General features: G+C 35.4%; 2 protein-coding genes across 2 annotated transcripts; both read right to left on the bottom strand.

Annotated features, from left to right (window-relative positions):
• Positions 1–4,562: 4,562 nt before the first annotated feature.
• LOC112010854 (F-box/FBD/LRR-repeat protein At5g56420) lies at positions 4,563–7,693 on the bottom strand. The gene is made up of 4 exons (XM_024043224.2): positions 7,573–7,693; positions 5,468–6,613; positions 5,190–5,351; positions 4,563–5,070 (listed from the first exon to the last, which is right to left on the bottom strand). Exons 2-4 carry the CDS (start codon positions 6,596–6,598, stop codon positions 4,741–4,743), a joined length of 1,623 nt encoding a protein of 540 aa, XP_023898992.2. The 5' UTR covers positions 6,599–6,613; positions 7,573–7,693; the 3' UTR covers positions 4,563–4,740.
• A 1,742-nt stretch (positions 7,694–9,435) lies between these two features.
• On the bottom strand, positions 9,436–12,541 carry LOC112010850 (F-box/FBD/LRR-repeat protein At5g56420). Its single transcript, XM_024043220.2, has 4 exons — positions 12,342–12,541; positions 10,388–11,545; positions 10,131–10,280; positions 9,436–10,041 (listed from the first exon to the last, which is right to left on the bottom strand). Exons 2-4 carry the CDS (start codon positions 11,528–11,530, stop codon positions 9,709–9,711), a joined length of 1,626 nt encoding a protein of 541 aa, XP_023898988.2. The 5' UTR covers positions 11,531–11,545; positions 12,342–12,541; the 3' UTR covers positions 9,436–9,708.
• Positions 12,542–17,512: the final 4,971 nt, after the last annotated feature.

Here is a 17,512-nt window from a genome sequence, read left to right as displayed (position 1 = left end):
CCATTGGAAATAACAAGAAGTGTTAGTTGACCTAAAGGTCATTGGCATTTGGCAGATCTTATTTGCATTTCTACCAATACCAAAATTGATAAAGTAATAGGAATTTGGAGCTGTGCACTTCAGTTGAATGGGTAAGATTGCATCTACAAATACTAACAACCAAACCGGAGTCCCAAAACTTTAATGTTGACTATGGATTTTTCACAAACTAATTAGGAATAAACTTTTATGTTGACTATGAGATAATAAACATAAATTTTATGGGTATATCAACTATGATATATGACCTTATACATTAAAAACGTAATTACAACAACCTTTAGTATGGAATCAATCACAAATAATTTTCAAAAATTAAAAGAATGTTGAAACTTCATTTTCATAGATAATTGTATTGCAACAAAATAAGAAATGATTATCTTGACATTTTGTTAATACTAAACGAATGCTAATTATGATTTTCACCCCCAAAAAAATGTTTTATACTTCAGCCCCCCATCTCAATTCGAACTCTGGCTCCGTCCCTGAGGATCGGCCACATTTATTCTTAGAGAACACTCCAACTTGTATATGTACTGAGTTTTTTCATAATAAAATGACTAAATTTTAGGTCAGTCATTAACCTACCACAAACTAGGAAGTACAGGCACGGATACAAGTATGAGTACACATTTAAGCGTTGCAGACTTAAAAGTTAAAACTCACAATATGTATAAATTAATCCGACAAAATTATACCTATCAACAAAAATTAATCAAAAGAAAATCATATAAAAGAGTAAAATGGCTGGATAATTACCGTTTATGCCACTGGAAGGAATTAAAGGACGGCGTTTATGGTGGGTGGCATGGCTTGGTGATTTCAGATGGAGGAGGATATTAGGGAAAATAGGAATCTCTTTATATATTTGTTGATCGCTTGAAAAATATTTCATGCCTGACTCAACTAGGACTTCACTGGCGAGAGGTATAGTTTCATCCAAACTCTGCTGCTCATACAAGATAGGAACAGTACTAACTAGCCTAGGCTGTCTCCAATAATTTCGGGTTCATGATTTATCCCATTTTCACAATTTAAAATTAAAACCATAGTAACACGGTTATCCAAACTGCCACCCGAAGGATTAGGGGATAATCCAGCAATCTCGCGTGCATTTGTTAAAGGCAGTTACACGTTACATGATCATCGAATTTGCCCCCTGAAGTACTTTGTTCTAACTTAGTTTGTTCCTTCTTGGTGGGCTAGGTGGTTTGTTTCTTAATTTTTCACTCTGTTTACAGTAACCTGCTCTCAACCAATCCCCATACGAACTATCTCTACTATCCCTTAGCTTTGATCCTTTGTACAAGCCTTTGCCTCATATCCTAGGAATCTAGAGTTGAAACATAGTCCCAAGAGTCGTTCGTATTGAAAATTTGAAAGGCAACTGGGGCTGAGCTTCTCTAGGAATCTTTTTTTCCCTAAAGACATACTTCACTTCTCTTTCTCTATCCCCTTTTGAAAGGCAACGAGGTTGTGTTTAGGGAAAAAAAGGTTTCGGAGTACCTAAATAAAACCAACATTGTGCTTATTCCAAAGAATCAAGGTCCCAAATCTATCAACAATTACAGACCCATTAGCCTGTGTAACTCGGTGTACAAGATTATATCCAAAGTCATAGTTAGCAGAATTAGACCGCTTCTAGATTAGCTTATTTCACCATGTCAAGCGGCTTTTGTTCCAGGAAGAAGGGGGGTGGACAATGCTATTATTGTCCAGGAGATAATTCACACTATGGAGAAAACTAAGGGAAAAGTGGGTTATATGGCGCTTAAGATTGATTTAGAAAAGGCCTATGACAAACTTGAATGGAGCTTTATAAAGGGTATGTTGAGCAAATACAATTTGTTGGAAAATCTTATTGAGATTATGATGAGCTGCATATCTTCGGTCTCCACCTCAATCTTGTTTAATGGTGGAAGTCTTGAACCTTTTCTGCCTACTAGAGGCATAAGGCAAGGGGATCCCTTCTCCCCTTATATATTCATTCTTTGCATGGATTTTTTGGGCCAACTTATTCAAGAAAAATGTGAAGCAAAAGTTTGGTGCCCGATAAAAGCCTCTAGGAGTGGCCTTTCCTTCTCTGTTCTTTGCAAATGATTTAATGCTTTTTGCTAAGGCTAATGCAGAAAATTGCATAGCCATTAGGGAAGTGCTTGACAACTTTTATAATCAATCCGGGCAAACAGTGGGTGAAGCTAAGTCTAGGGTCTATTTTTCTCCAAACATTGATCCTAGCGACAAAGAGGCGCTTAGTGACATCCTTGGCTTTCAACAAACAAAGGGTTTGGGAAAATACTTAGGATTTCCCATCAAGCACAAAGGGGGCAACAACCAAGATTTTAACTTTGTGCTAGATAGAGTGAAGAGTAAGTTGGCAGGATAGAAGGCCAATCTTATTTCCATGGCGAGAAGGATGGTTCTAGTTCAAGCATCATCATCAACAATTCCAGCCTATGTTATGCAAAGCAACTAGCTACCAGCAAGGGTTTGAGAAGGCATTGATAAGGTGAACAGAAACTTCTTATGGGGTTCAGATGAAAGCAAGGAAAGAATGCACTAGGTGGGGTGGCAGAAGGTAACCAAACCAAAGGAAGAAGGGGATTTGGGCCTACAAATTGCAAAAGGAAGGAATACAGCTCTTTTGGCAAAATTGAATTAGAGATTTCACACTGAGGCAAAGGCCCCTTAGGCTAAAGTTCTTAGGCAAAGATTATGCTCCAGGAATGCTAGCTGCTTACCGAGTTCCAAAATTTGGAAAGGCTTAAAGAAGGGGGAAGAGATTTTTAGTAAGGGTATTAGATGGTTGCCTGGATATGAAAGCAAGCTTGATTTATGGAATGATAGTTGGTCGACTCTCGAACCATTGAGGAATATTATCCAGGGTCCACTGACTTGGGAAGCTTTGAAGTTATAGTTCAAGGATGTTGTAGATCATGCAGGCATCTGGAATTGGAGTATTCTTCAGATGGTGTTACCTAGTGAGATAATTGGTGAGCTTAAAGCTACGCCCACCATAGACTCCAAAGGGGTTGCTCCTTTTAAGGGCAATTGGATTTGGAAATTGAAGACCTTGCCAAGAATTCAAGCCTTTGTATGGAAATGCATGCATAATAGCATCGGAGTGAAGCAATGTTTGATGACTAGAGGAATTCAGGTTGAAGCCTACTGCCCCCTTTGTCACACAGAAGCAGAGTCCATCCTTCATGCCCTACGGGATTTGCCATGTAAGTAAAAGGATTTGGCAGCAGCTGGGTAGGCAGGTAACAGACCCCTTTTTTTTCTATCCAAAATCTGCAAGAATGGCTAAGCTCAAATGCCAATTCAGGTCAACATCACAGCCCAGGCCCCGTTCCATGGTTCCAAGTGTTTCTTTTTGCTATATGGATTTGGAAAGATAGGAACCAGTATGTGTTTAGGAATAAAAATTTGAACCCAAACCTGGCTAAAGCAATCTTGGATCGTGCCTTGGAGTTTGCTTTTTGTGCTTGCAATCAACCAGCTACCAAAAGGATGATCTTGAAGAGTATAAGATGGGAGAAACCGTGTGACGGGTGGCTGACTCTTAATACTGATGGTTCGGCAACAGGAATTTGTGGGTTGGCTGGAGGTGGTGGTTTAATTAGAGATGGCAATGGCACTTGCTTAATAGGATTTGCAAGGAAGATTAGGACTGCTACCAACTTCTTGGCGGAGATTTGGGCTCTCCGGGACAACCTTCGCCTCTGTTTGCAAATTCAAGCCCAATCTGTGTGCATTGAAGTAGATGCGAAAGCTGTAGTTGATGCCTTACACTTGCAAAGCTGCACTAACACTGTTCTATACTATTATGGAAGACTGCAGATAGCTGGCTGCTCAAATTCCTCAAACAAGAGTTAGGCATGTGTACAGAGAAGCCAATAGATGTGTGGACTTCTTAGCTAAATTAGGCACAGGCCTTGAGAATGACTTTGCTATTTTTTCTAGTCCACCTGTGGACCTGCTTTCTATTTTGGAGGAGGATGTCTGTGGTTTATCTGTAAACAGACTTTTTCTTGAGAGTTTGGCTGCTGTTTAGTTCTTTCTAATACGTTCCATTTCTACCAAAAAAAAAGGGGGGGGGGGTGGGGATAGAGTTAATGCAGTACTTCTAGGTTTCAGTCTCACAAAAAGCCCTTTCAGGCTTCCACAAAACAAGCCTGTTGGAAGAGACTAGTAAGTAGACTACTATACATCCACCAAAGATATCCCCTAGACCAAAACACAGCACCAACAACACTATCATAACCAAGTCGTTTCTCTTTATAACGCAAGTTAAGCTGCATGCACCACCTTTGTGATGGCTCCATGACAGCGGTTTGATCTCCAGTGGCTTCACTAGCCAGAAGAAGAGGCTGAATGAAATTATTTAAACAGATATTCAATTAAAAAAGTTACATGAATTTCATATGCTGATTTTGATTTGTATTTTAGAAACGGCATGGACTTCCGAAAAAGCCAGACAGATGACAACCATACCAAAAACATAACATCAAGCAGACATGCACTAATGTTTGGAGGATCTTAAAATTAATTTTCAATCCAGCAAAGAAGAGAATTCCATAACAGTAATTTACAGACCTAGCATGTGAAAAGGTAGGCGCCTAACATGTCATTCAATTTTGTTATACCATGAAATAGCAAGCCATGTTCTTATTTGAAAAGTTGGAACCATCAGAAGGGTTAACAGAACTCAATTTTTTTCTTCTTCTTCGGTGGACAAGATATAGCTATAAGACAACTCGAGGACCCTCTAGGAAAAGATAGTATTTGTTCCTGAACCTCCTGTTGCTTCTTTAAGCCATCCGCGTCTTCAAATTGCCAGGGATTAAAGGAAATAACCATCTTCTCTAAGATTGTTGCACTTTTAAGCAAAATCTTAACTGCAAGTAGCTCAATTTCTGATTCATTAAACATAGAGATTTCAATGGTCTTGAGGTGTGTCAAGAAACATCCAGGCACAGGATCCAAAGTCCAATCATATGTTCCAGAATAGCAGAGCATGCATGACAACTACATGGATAACAAAGAATACAAATTTAAGTTGTAATAGCAATTGTTTATGCTAGTCAGAAACACACACACAAAAAGAAAAAAGAAAAAAGAGAGAGATTAAGTTCTAGCAGAGTTACCCCTTCAAACTTAAGGGAAGAAAGAGAAGGTGACTTCCGGAGTATGGTCAGTAGTGCTTCACGTTGTTCTTTGTAGATCAAGACCGCCCAATCAATATGTATATGAGTCAAACTATAAAACATAGGCAGATGGTCTAATAATTCGTCTGCATCAGCAAGAGACTAACACAAATATCATAATTTAAAAGAAACTCAGATGAACCTCTTAGGAAAATAATTGGATAAAATGAACAAAATCAAAGGAAAAATATTTCATCCAGTTCAGGTAATAAACATACCTCAACTGCATTGTCATCTAGTTCTAGGCTCTTGGCATTAGAGAGCCCCCAAAGGAGCTTCAATGCACGATAACCAATTTCTCTGGCTCCATTATATGCCTGAAGATGTGCTTCAACGATTGAGGATGAGTCTTGAATGTGACAACCATGAACAAAATCACCCATGTAAGAAAAGTACTTCAGACTGGTCCCAAAAACCGCAAACTGACAACCATCTGAATCACATTGATCATCTGCATCATCACTTTGTTCATCTGAACTATGTACGTCATCTATGTCATCATTAAGGTAAACCGGACTATTCTGATCATCTATGTTATCACTCTCATTATCTGAATCATTATTCTGGTCAACTGAATTATTCTCACCATCCTCATCATCCGTATCATTACAATATGAAGGATCTTTTTCTTGTATGTACAATTTCTGAATCTTGGGACTGGAAATACAAACAGCCTTGACATTCTCCCAACTACAAAAAATTAAATACAACTCCTCCAAGATGGAGCAAACTTTAAAGAGCTTTTGTGCTGAATGATCATCCGGAAATACAATGCGGATAAGAGTCAAGATCTTGAGATTTGAGAATGATACAAAAGAAGGAAGCTCAAGAAGATTGAATATGTTGAGATGTAACTCTTGTAATGATTCACAATTAAAAAGGCAACTAGGCAACATGAATGGTTCTCCAATTTTATAAAGGCGAATATTTAATACTTGAACCGTATGCTTCACTGCAGCAGATATCCACGTAGTAATGCGAGACGAATCAGATAGAACATTGCATGTGAGTGAGAAGTTTGTTATGGTTGAGGGTTCACGAAGCAAAAGAACTCTTTCCACAAAATCCATAAAGAGCTTCCTTTTACGTGGTGGCTCTTCAGCATCAGTAAAATGATATGCCCCATCATGAAAATCAAGAACTGAGACTGACAACCATAGGTATTTCCACCTATTTGATAGTATACTAGTTTTAGCAGCATCTTTTGTTGGAAGGAAGGACAGGATGTGTTGAACAATTGCATCAGCCAGATTGCCTATTCTATTTTCACCTTCACCCACATCATGTTCTTTGCTAAACTTTTGGTTCTTGGTGTTACATATTGAAGAACTTACATCCATTCTCTCCATAGTCTTTTAGTTTGCCTAAGACACATTATACATTATCAAAGTGCTAAAACAAAAAAAACTAATGGGAAGGAACACATGCATCCAATTGTACATGACGCCAAAAGAAAAATAAAATACAAAGTAATAAGAATTCAACGAGGAAAATTTATTCAAATTTGAACAGATTATTACAATTATGAGATACTCCTTGCTCTGTATCTCATCTCATCACATTGACTCATGTCATGTTCTTCACTTGATAATTTTCCAATTGTTCCAAAAGCTTAGGCTGTTAGAAATTTGTGAATTTAATCATTTAATCAAACATTTAACACTCCTCCTTCATGTGTTAGCCTATACTTCCTCTTAATAAGTAAGGCCCAACATGTGGGACTTTCAAATTCTTATGTGGGAGGTAAAGCAGAGGCAAATTTTGAAAGTCAAGAGCACTTTCTCTAAAACCATGATAAATTATATATTGTCCCAAAAGCTTGGCCATTGGGAAAGGGTGAATTTAATAATTATTATAAAATCGTTGACCTTTTGTTTTTGTTTCTAAAATTTGGTCTTGGACACTTTAAACATCCTTCTGATTCACTATGACATATCAAAATGCCAGAATAAGAAAAACAATAGGCAGGGACTCGTGCACCCATTTATAAATAACATACCAAAATAAATAAATAAAAACTAAAAACAAAAGAAATACAAAACAAGTCAGCAAGAAGAGGATATAAAGAGCACAAACACATTGCATTTTTCACAAATATGAGGTCCTCTTGCCCCATATCCCATTTTATCTGCCCCTTTTTTGACAAAAATTACATACCCAATTGACAGGTTTTGTTGTTCTCCAAAACAACAAATACAATTGACTATTTAGAAGCAGCCTTGGCTACACCGAACTATACCAGGAACCCAGAAACCAAATTGAGTAATTAAGCTAAAAGAATGTAACTTTTTATATTTCAGAGAGAGAGAAAGAGAGAGAATACCTCCGTGCATGAAGGTGGTGCTATTGAAGTCGCTGAGACCGAGAGAGAGTTAAAAGAGACTTTTATTAATTTCTTCTAATTCAGTTTTGATAGTGTGTATTTTCTATTTATACATATAGGATTGGTTTCTTGCAAAGATAACTTTTTTAATGTTGTTTTTGCTTTGCGCCTCCATTTAAGGAAGGCAGTTGGAGGCTTGGAGCCAAAAATTTCATGTTGCCGCGAAAGACTTTAAAATACAATTTTTTTAAGTTGCACTTTAAAATTTAAATACCATCTTTTTCCCCCTTTCTGGAGGTATCCGTATATGCAATATGGTGAATGGACTCAATGGAGCATTAATTAAAATAAATAAATAGACACACACATATATACAGGGAATATTAGAAATTTGAATAAAAAAAGTGATATATATATATATATATACTAGCTTCACGCGCATACTCAGAGACTCTTCTATTTTTTTTTTTTGTGTAAAAGTTATAATTTGAACCTATTATAATTTGAGATTACTACATTTTTCAAATCTAAGGGTGTTATGAGTAAATTACTTTATCCAAAATACAAAACACTCATCACACTCCTAAGTAGTTTTGTGATTAAAAAATGCAGTAATTTCAAATTATAATGAATGCAAATTATTAACCTTTACCAAAAAAAAAAAAAAAAATAGAAGAGCAATTTGAAAACCTTTTAACTTATTTTTCTATATTAAAAAAAAAAAAACAATAAACATATAGTTATTTTGAAGAAGTGAGTTAGTGGAAGAGTGTTTCTATTTTGTAGGCAATGTTTTAGTGCAAATTAGACATGTAATTTTACCAGACTATATTTTAGTTTTATCTCTACTTAAACCTAAGGGTGTAAGGGTATTTTAGAGCAAAAAAAAATCGGTCTAATCATGAAAAGCCCCTTAAATAGTAGTAATAGTAGTGTGTGTGTGTATATATATTAAGTACAAAGTAGGGGAAGCAATGGTTTTGGTAGGGGGAAAAATGGAAAAATTTTTGTAGAAATTTTTAAGAGTCTGTTTAAAATGCGCTTATTTGCTTCAGTTTATTTGAGTTTTTAGCTTCTTTTTAGTACTATTCATGAGCTTCATTGTTCTTTTTGGTACTATTCATCGACCTTATTGTACTATTCAGCTAACTTTTAACTTTTTTTTTCTACACTTTTAGCAAAAAAATTTCAATTTCAGCTAAATAAGTTATTCATAAACTATCACTAAATCATAGTTTAGAGCCAAGAGTTTTGTTGTTTAACTAGAACATTTGGTATTTCCAATGAAAATATACAGGATTCAAATCTACATTCTCAACTATCAAATTATCACAAAAAGAAAACCATAGCTTGAAAAATTAAATATAATCATGATCTATGAAAGTGAAACTTTTTTTTTGGCTGACTCTCCCTCTCCGACTCCAACAGTTGCTTTTCTATCTGGTAATTCGCAAGTAGTTTCTTAATCTTCTGCCAACATTCTAGTGTTGCCAACCATCACTTTATTTATATCAAGATTCAAGAGTCCTGTTATGTGCCACAGAATGCAAAAATCTTGGTTTGATCTAGCATTGATATATGGACAGCAAAAGGGGATCGAGTTGATGCAGTACTTCTAGGTCAGAGTCTCACAAAAAGCCCTTACAGGCTTCCACAAAACTATCATAACCAAGTCAATTCTCTTTCTAACCAAAGTTAAGCTGCATGCAATAATTGTAAATGTCCTTTTCGCCTATAGGCTCCTCTACCCTTGTGATGGCACCAGAATCAGGATTTGATCTCCAGTGGCTTCACTAGCCAAAGGAAAATTTTGAATAGAATTATTTAAACAGGTATTCAATTAAAAAGATAATGAATTTCATATGCAGATTAGTATTTGTATTTTACAAATGGCATGGAGTTCCAAAAGGCAGGCTGATGCAAACATACCAAAAACATAACATCAAGCACAAATCAAGCTTGGAAAACTAAAACTAATTATCAATCCAGCAGAGAAGAAGAGAATTCCATAACTGTAATTTCTAGACCGTGTATGTGAAAGAGTAGATGCTAATTGCTAAACATGTCATTCAATTTTGTTATACCATGAAATAGTCAGCCATATTCTTATTTTAAAAGTTGAAACCAGCAGAAGGCTCATAAGAAGAACTCGAGGCGTTTCTTCTCTTTTGGTGGACAAGATATGGCTATAAGACAATTCAATGATGCTCTAGGAAAAGATAGTATTTGTTCATGAGCCTCCTGTTGCTTCTTTAAGCCATCAGCATCTTTTAATTCCCAGGGATTAAAGGAAATAACAATCTTCTCTAAGACTGTTGCACTTTTAAGCAAAATCCTAACTGCATGTAGCTCAATTTCTGATCCACAAAACATAGAGATTTCAATGGTCTTGAGGTGTGTCAAAAAACATCCAGGCACGGGATCCAAAGTCCAATCATATGTTCCAAAATAGCGGAACATGAATGACAACTACATGGATAACAAAGAACACAAATTTAAGTTGTAATTATAATAGAAAATAATGGTTAAAAAAGAAGTTTAGGTTCTAGCAGAGTTACCCCTTCAAACTTAAGGGAAGAAAGACAAGGAAACTTCTGGAGCATGGACAGCAGTACTTGACGACTGTAAAACAAGACCACCCAATCAAAATGTACACGGGTCAAACTATTAAACACAGGCAGATGGGCTACTAACTCGTCGTCGAGGGCCTAGCACAAATATCACAATGCACACATCAGGAATTCAGATGAACCTCTTAGGAACAATAATAAAATCAGGGAAAAATATTTCATCTAATAAAAAAATAGCAACATACCTTAACTGCAAACTGATCTAGTTTTAGGCTCTTGGCATTAGAGAGCCCCCTGAGAAGCTTAAATGCACGATAATCAATTTTCCTGTCACTATAGCATGCCATAAGTTCTGCTTCCAGTATTGAGGATGAGTCTTGAATATAACAATCAAGAAAAAATCCACCGAAGTAAGAGAAGTACTTCAGACTAGTCCCAAACACCGCAAACTGACAACCACCTGAATCACTCTGATCATCTGTATCATCACTTTGATCATCCGAACTATGTTGATCATCTATGTCATCATTCTGATAAACTGGATTATTCTGATCATCTATGTTATCACTCTCATCATCTGAATCATCATTCTGGTCAACTGAATTATTCTCACCATCCATATCATCATCCTCATCATCCGTAACATAACTGGGTGGAGGTTCTTTGTCTTCTATGTGCAATTTATGAATCCTGGGGCTAGAAATACAAACAGCCTTGACATTCTCCCAACTGCAAGAAATTAAATGCAACTCCTCCAAGATGGAGCAAACTTTAAAGAGCATTTGTGCAGAATGATCATCCGGAAATACAATGCGGATAAGTGTCAAGATCTTGAGACTTGAAAATGATACAAAAGAAGGAAGCTTGAGAGGATAATAAATATTGAGTTTTAACTCTTGTAATGATTCACAGGTAAATAGGCAACAAGGCAATATGAATGGTTCTCGAATTTTATAAAGGCGAATATTTAAAACTTGAACCTTACACTTCACTACAGCAGATATCCACGTATTAATGCGAGTCGAATCATATAGCACATTGCATGTGAGTGAAAAGTTTGTTATGGTTGAGTAATCACGGAGCAAAAGAACTCTTTCCACAATATCCATGAAGTGTTTCCTCTTATATGGTGGCTCATCAGAATCAGAATAATGATTTGCCCCATCATGAAAATCAAGAACTGGAATTGACAACCATAGGTACGTCCACCTCTTTGATAGTATACTAGTTTTAGCAGCATCTTTTGTTGGAAGGAAGGACAGGATGTGTTGAGCAATTGTATCTGTCAGATTGCTTATTCTATTTTCACTTTCACCCACATCATGTTCTTTGCTAAGCTTTTGGTTCTTGGCGTTATGTATCAAAGAACTTGCATCCACACCCTCCATACTCTCTTAGTTTTCCTAAGACACGTTATACATTATCAAAATGCGAAAACAAAAAAACCAATAGGAAGGAACACATGCATCCATTTGTATATGACATGCCTAAAATAAAAAATACAAAGCAATAAGAGTACAATGAGGAAAACTCATTCAAATTTCAAATTATTAGAAATATGAGATACTCTTTGCTCTTTATTTCATGTCATGTTCTTCGCTCGATAAATTACCAATTGTCCTAAATGCTTAAGCAATTAGAAAATCGTTAACTTAAACATTTAATAAAAATTTTAACACTCCCCGACAGGGTGAGCCTAGACTTTCTCTTAATACGTAGGGTCCTCCTAAATGTGAGTTAAAGTGGAGACAAGGTTCTCCCTAATACCATAAAAAATTACAGATTCTCCCAAGAAATAGTTAATTTAATCATTATTCTAGCATCTCTGACCTTTTGTTTTTGTTTCCAAATTTTTGTCTAGGACTCTTACACATTTGCTGATTCACTATGACATATCAAAATGCGAGAAGAAGAAAAACAATAAGCAGAGACACATGCTTCCATTTATACATGACAGACCAAAAATCAAAACAAAAGAATTACAAAGCAAGTCAGCAAGATAATGATATAAAGAGCACAAACACATTGCATAGTTTCACAAATATGACTAAAATCACATACCCATTAGCTAGTTTTTGTTGTTCACTGAAAACAAGGACAAACGACAAAAAATAGAGAACCCAGAAACCAAAAAGAGTAATTAAGGTAAAAGAATGTAACTTTTCTATATTTTAGAGAGAGAGAGAGAGAGAGGATTACCTCAGTATATGATGGTGGCGCTGGTGAAGCGGCTGAGAGAGTAAAGGAAAATGAGTTACGGAGACTTTTAGGGTTCGATTGAGTGTGTATTTATATACATTAGAATGCTTTTTTCTCGGCGATGACATTGCCGTCGCCAATGTCGATCTCTCTCAATCAACGACGAACTTTGTGTTCGACCTTTTTAGTGTTGTTGTTGTTGTTGTTTTTTTTTTTTTTTTAAAAGGAAGGCGCGAATGCAATACACTCGGAGCCACAATTTCATGTTGCCCGCGAAAAGACTTAAAAAACTGTAGATACCGCGCCTGTTCGAGGCTTTTATTTTTTTATTTTTTTCATTAGTATTATAATTTTGGCAAAAATTTAAAACTAACCCTTTAACTTTTAACCTTTTTTTATTTTAATCCTCTAACTTTCAATTTCGTTATTTCAGACTTTTAACTTTTAATTTTTTTCAATGTAGTGTTCCGTTAGAGCTCAATTAACTGTTACCGTTAAGGGTGTTGAAACGACGCAGTTTTGGCTTTTTTTTTTTTTTAATATATAAATTTTGAAATTAAAAGAAAATAAGAAAAATTTGTAAAAAAAAAAAAAATTAACGTCATTGCCCTTCCCCTAAAATCAAAACAAAGAACACGATGGTATGACGCCCAAATCCCTAATTACATAAATTTGGGGATAATAGGTTGGTTTAAGAGAGAGAGAGAGAGTTGAGAAAGAGACCAAGTTTGAGAGAGAGACCGAGATGAAGACTGATTTGCAGAGATAGAGAGATTGAGACTGAGATAGACTGAGAAGGTGATGGATTTCTTAATCGAGAAGGTCATCATTTTTCCAAAGCCACCTCCTGCATTGCTTCATTGGGAACATCTTGGACTTCTTCTTACCTTCAGAAATAGCAACTGTAAGGTTAAGATTTGTGGCTCAAGCCCAAAAATACTAAATTTGTAGAGTGTGGATGATAGAGCTAGGTTGACTGTGGAGCTTATAACGGTTGATCACAACGTCCCAGTATAAACCAACATGAAAATACACGTAAAAGTCAAGTAAGTTCAAGTCTGAAAAAACTTATGATAAATTGAATACAGGTTACAATTCTCAGAGTTACAGTAAAACCTCTTTTTTCTCTTTTTTTCTTCTTTTTTTCTCCCTCCTTTCTATTAGGGGCCATTTTTCTTTATATAGCATCCTCCCCCATCATCCTCATCGTCTACTTGTTCTTCATCTAGCTCCCTGTTTGAGCTGTTTGAGTGCATGTCATGTCATGTATCTCCCTCAGCTTTTTGTAAGTGGCGGTAGCTGAAGTTATCCTGTTCAGGGGTCTTCTCCACATAAATGCGGCCAGAAAAGTTGCTGCAGCGCATTTAATGCGGTGGTGACAGCTTTTCCTTTTAAATACTTCTCCATTCCTCTTATCTCCAGGCGTGTCCAAAACTTATCTAGACTGTTGAAGTCACTAGTATACTCATTCGAACCTCCCCAGATATTTATATGACCTAAAATCTTTACATCCGAGGATAATGATCTCTTCGGAACACTGATGCTTTATTCGGACGGAGTTTCTTCATCCCCATATAGGAATGACAACGGGTCGGGTTCGGGCCGGGTTTTTTCATACCCGAACCCGACCCGCGGGTCTACTCCAAAAACCCAGACCCGACCCGTTTAATAAACGGGTTTTTTATGCGGGGCCCAAACCCGCCCCGTCGGGCCCCACGGGCTCCACGGGCCCCGCCTAGCCTATGCCACTTTAGGGCCCAATCCGTGACCCAATCAAAAAAAAAAAAAAAAAAAAAAATTGCCAGAAGCCCTAAAACCCCAAAACATGTTCATCAACCTAAATCAGAAACCCAAAAACAAAATCCCTAAGATCATGTTCTTTAATCGGACCAGAGTAGCCACCACACAAACACAAAAATTTCAGATTTTGTATTTTCCCTTTCAAAATCACAAACACAAACACAAATCCTAACACAAACACAAACACAAACACAAAAAAAAATTTAGATTTATACTTTCCCCTTTCAAAATCACAAACACAATCACAGAAATCACAAAAAAAGAGTGAAGAACCCAAACCCAAACAAGAACCCAAACCAGATTCTCAAAAAAAAAAAAAAAAAAGGAACCCAAACCCAAACGATCCCAAAGGTCCCAAATCCTAACAACCCAAACAGAAATGGCGAAAAAAAAAAAAAGAGAGAAGAACATATTAGGCGCAGGGAGGAGGGAGAATGGGAGCGCTTAAGGGGGGCGGCGGTGAGACAGTGAGGCCGGCGGTGAGGCTGTGGCTGCGGCAAGAGTTGGACCGGCAGTGAGATTGTGATTTCAGATTTGTGAGTGAGTGAGTGAGTGAGTGAGATTGTGTGAGTGAGAGAATAGAGATGAGAGATGTGTGAGTTGAAGAGAATAGAGATGAGAGAGGCGGCTGTGAGCTGAAATGGAATGAGAGAATAGAAATTTTAGGGTTTATAACAATATATAGTAAGGGTATTCTAGTAATTATCTATCTATATAACCGGGTCGGGTCCGGGTCCGGGTTCGGGCCGGGTTTTTACAAAAACCCGGATCCGACCCGAACCCGGTTCGGGTTTTTTTTTAAAAACCCAAACCCGACCCTATTTCTTATCGGATCGGGTAAAATCCGGCCCATTAAGGTCGGGCCGGGCCGGGTACCCGCGGGTCGGGCAAAAATTGCCATCCCTATCCCCATATATCCTTCTTTCACGCGAAGTACCCCTCGACAATTTTAGCCTCTTCAGACATATAATAACCTTCACATTAGGCTTTAGGCCCACTAGTATAGTTGGGTCTTTCCCCCCACAGCAACATTTGAAGTCTTTTGGTTGAGAACTATTCATCTTTGTTTTGATTTCAAGGGAAGGGGAACGACGTCGTCATTCAACTTAAAATTTTTTTTTTATACAGATTTTTCTTATTTTCTTTTAATTTTAAAATTTATTAAAAAAAAAAAAAAGCCAAAAAGCCAAAATGGCATTGTTTCAGCACCCTTAATGGTAGTAGCTAACTAAGCTCTAATGAAATATACTACATTAATAAAAATTGAAAGTTAGAAAACTGAAATGACAAAACTGAAAGTTAAAAGACTAAAATGAAAAAATACTGAAAGTTAGAGGATCAGTTTTGAATTTTTGCCTATAATTTTTCACTGATTCCGAAAGTATCAAAAAGCTAGCTCTAAAAAATAACACTAAAATAACATTGAAATATGTTTTTTTTTTTTTTTTTAATGTGATATATGACATTTTTTTTTTTAATTTTTTTATATAGGAAACCGTGGGTGGGGTTTCTTTTTTAGTAGTAGGTGGGGATTGTGGAGAGTTTTATTTTTTCACTTTTTTGTTATTAATTTTTGTCGATTTCTTATTTATTTTTTTTTAAGAATAAGGATAAGTTAATTAAATTAAAGGTATTTTTGTAAGTCAAAAATGTAATAACTAACTTTCTGAATCCTCTTAATACATAGAGAAGAGATAAGGACTATTTTTTTGGTAAGAGAATTTAAATTTAAATACAATTTTTTTATAGGACAATTTTTTTTTTTTTTTTTGGAAACAATGAAATGATGAGTTTTGCACTTGAATCTATGTTTGGCTAATGTTTTTTAAATGAGACTAAATTCTATAAGGATGTAGTGTAAAACTCAAGTTTTATCCTGCTAATCCTAACATGTCGCATCATTATATTACATATTAAAGAATAGACACAATCACTTCAATCAATTCTAATATCTACTTAAAATCCAACTTAACTATGAGTTTATTAAGATACTATTATGTGTGGTAGTATATATTGAGTTTTAAGTAAAAAACTGATGTTACAATCTCTTATTGAATGGTGTAAACATTAGTTTTACACCCTATCCTTACTGAATTTAGACTCTTTTTAAATTAAGGATTTTGAAAACAGTGAATAGGATGTTTTCAAAATACAGATTTTTTTTTTTTTAATGGCATAGCTTTAAATAAATTGAAAACAGTGGATTCTATAGATTTCTCAAACTCTTCTGTCTCTTAAATTAGGAGCTTATCTTTATCACAAAAAGAATTCTCACATTTCAAATTTAAACTTAGCATTATAAAAAATAAAATAAAGTACACTAGTTCTATTGGTGATCATCACACTTCAATCTTGAAACTTATCATTATCCAAAAAAAAAAAAAAAAAGAGAGTAAAGAAGTAAATAATAATCCATCTACACGTTACTTTCTATAGAACAATTTTTTTATCAATAAAAATTTCAAAGTAAAAGTGATCTCCCAAACATTATATTTTTGTTTTTAGTATTTTGAAAATTGTTATTAAAAGTAGAAGCCAAACATGTATAATGTAAAATTATTCTATGAAAACTAGTTTCACATTCATTTTTTTGAAAATTATTTTCATATTGTTTTGAAAACAAAAACAAAATCCTACTACCAACAAGCCCTAAGTTTTTTTTTTTGAGAAACTAACAAGTTATTTCTTTATTAATATTTTATAATAACATTCTTATGATATATGTATAAGTCTATCTTTTTTAATAATTTAAAATAATTATAGAACATAATTTTTTATTATCACAAAAACAAATACAAAAGAGAATAACTTTTTTTGGGGAGGAGGAAATGGAATCTAAGCAAATTTTTTAATGCGTGTCACATACAACATAATAATATTTTTAAATACATATACAATATAATATACATATTTTAGAATGTACCTATCAAATATATATATATATATATATATTTTTTTTTCATTTTTTTTACTTTTTTTTTTTATGATGTGGAACTTATCAAGGCAAGACCTTTAACCCATCCTATGGGAGTAAACCACGGATATATGACATGACCCCACCTGCCAAAACTGTGTATCAGGTCATCTAACAAAACTCAGTAAGACCATTTTTTCATCTTCTTCTCTCTTGTGGACTTCATTCTCAATTGAAAAAGTAGCATGTCACTATCCTATATTAGCCTCCGACAAGTCAGTTTTGCTAAAAGATCTCCCCAGGTGAAACCAACCAATATTTACAAAAAGATTTAGTTACAGCAGTCAACACCCCAATGCTCAAGTGCAAAACTTTGAAACAATTGCCATTCATTAGTTTTTCAATTATTCAACCACATGGTTAAATCTTGTGAGGTGTTGAATTTAGTTGGGGAATC

Source organism: Quercus suber, unplaced genomic scaffold (genome assembly GCF_002906115.3).
Source record: "Quercus suber isolate HL8 unplaced genomic scaffold, Cork oak 2.0 scaffold_24, whole genome shotgun sequence".
In the NCBI taxonomy this organism is placed as follows: domain Eukaryota; kingdom Viridiplantae; phylum Streptophyta; class Magnoliopsida; order Fagales; family Fagaceae; genus Quercus; species Quercus suber.
The sequence above is the reverse complement of the archived record's forward strand: the minus strand, read 5'-3'. Positions and strand labels throughout refer to the sequence as shown.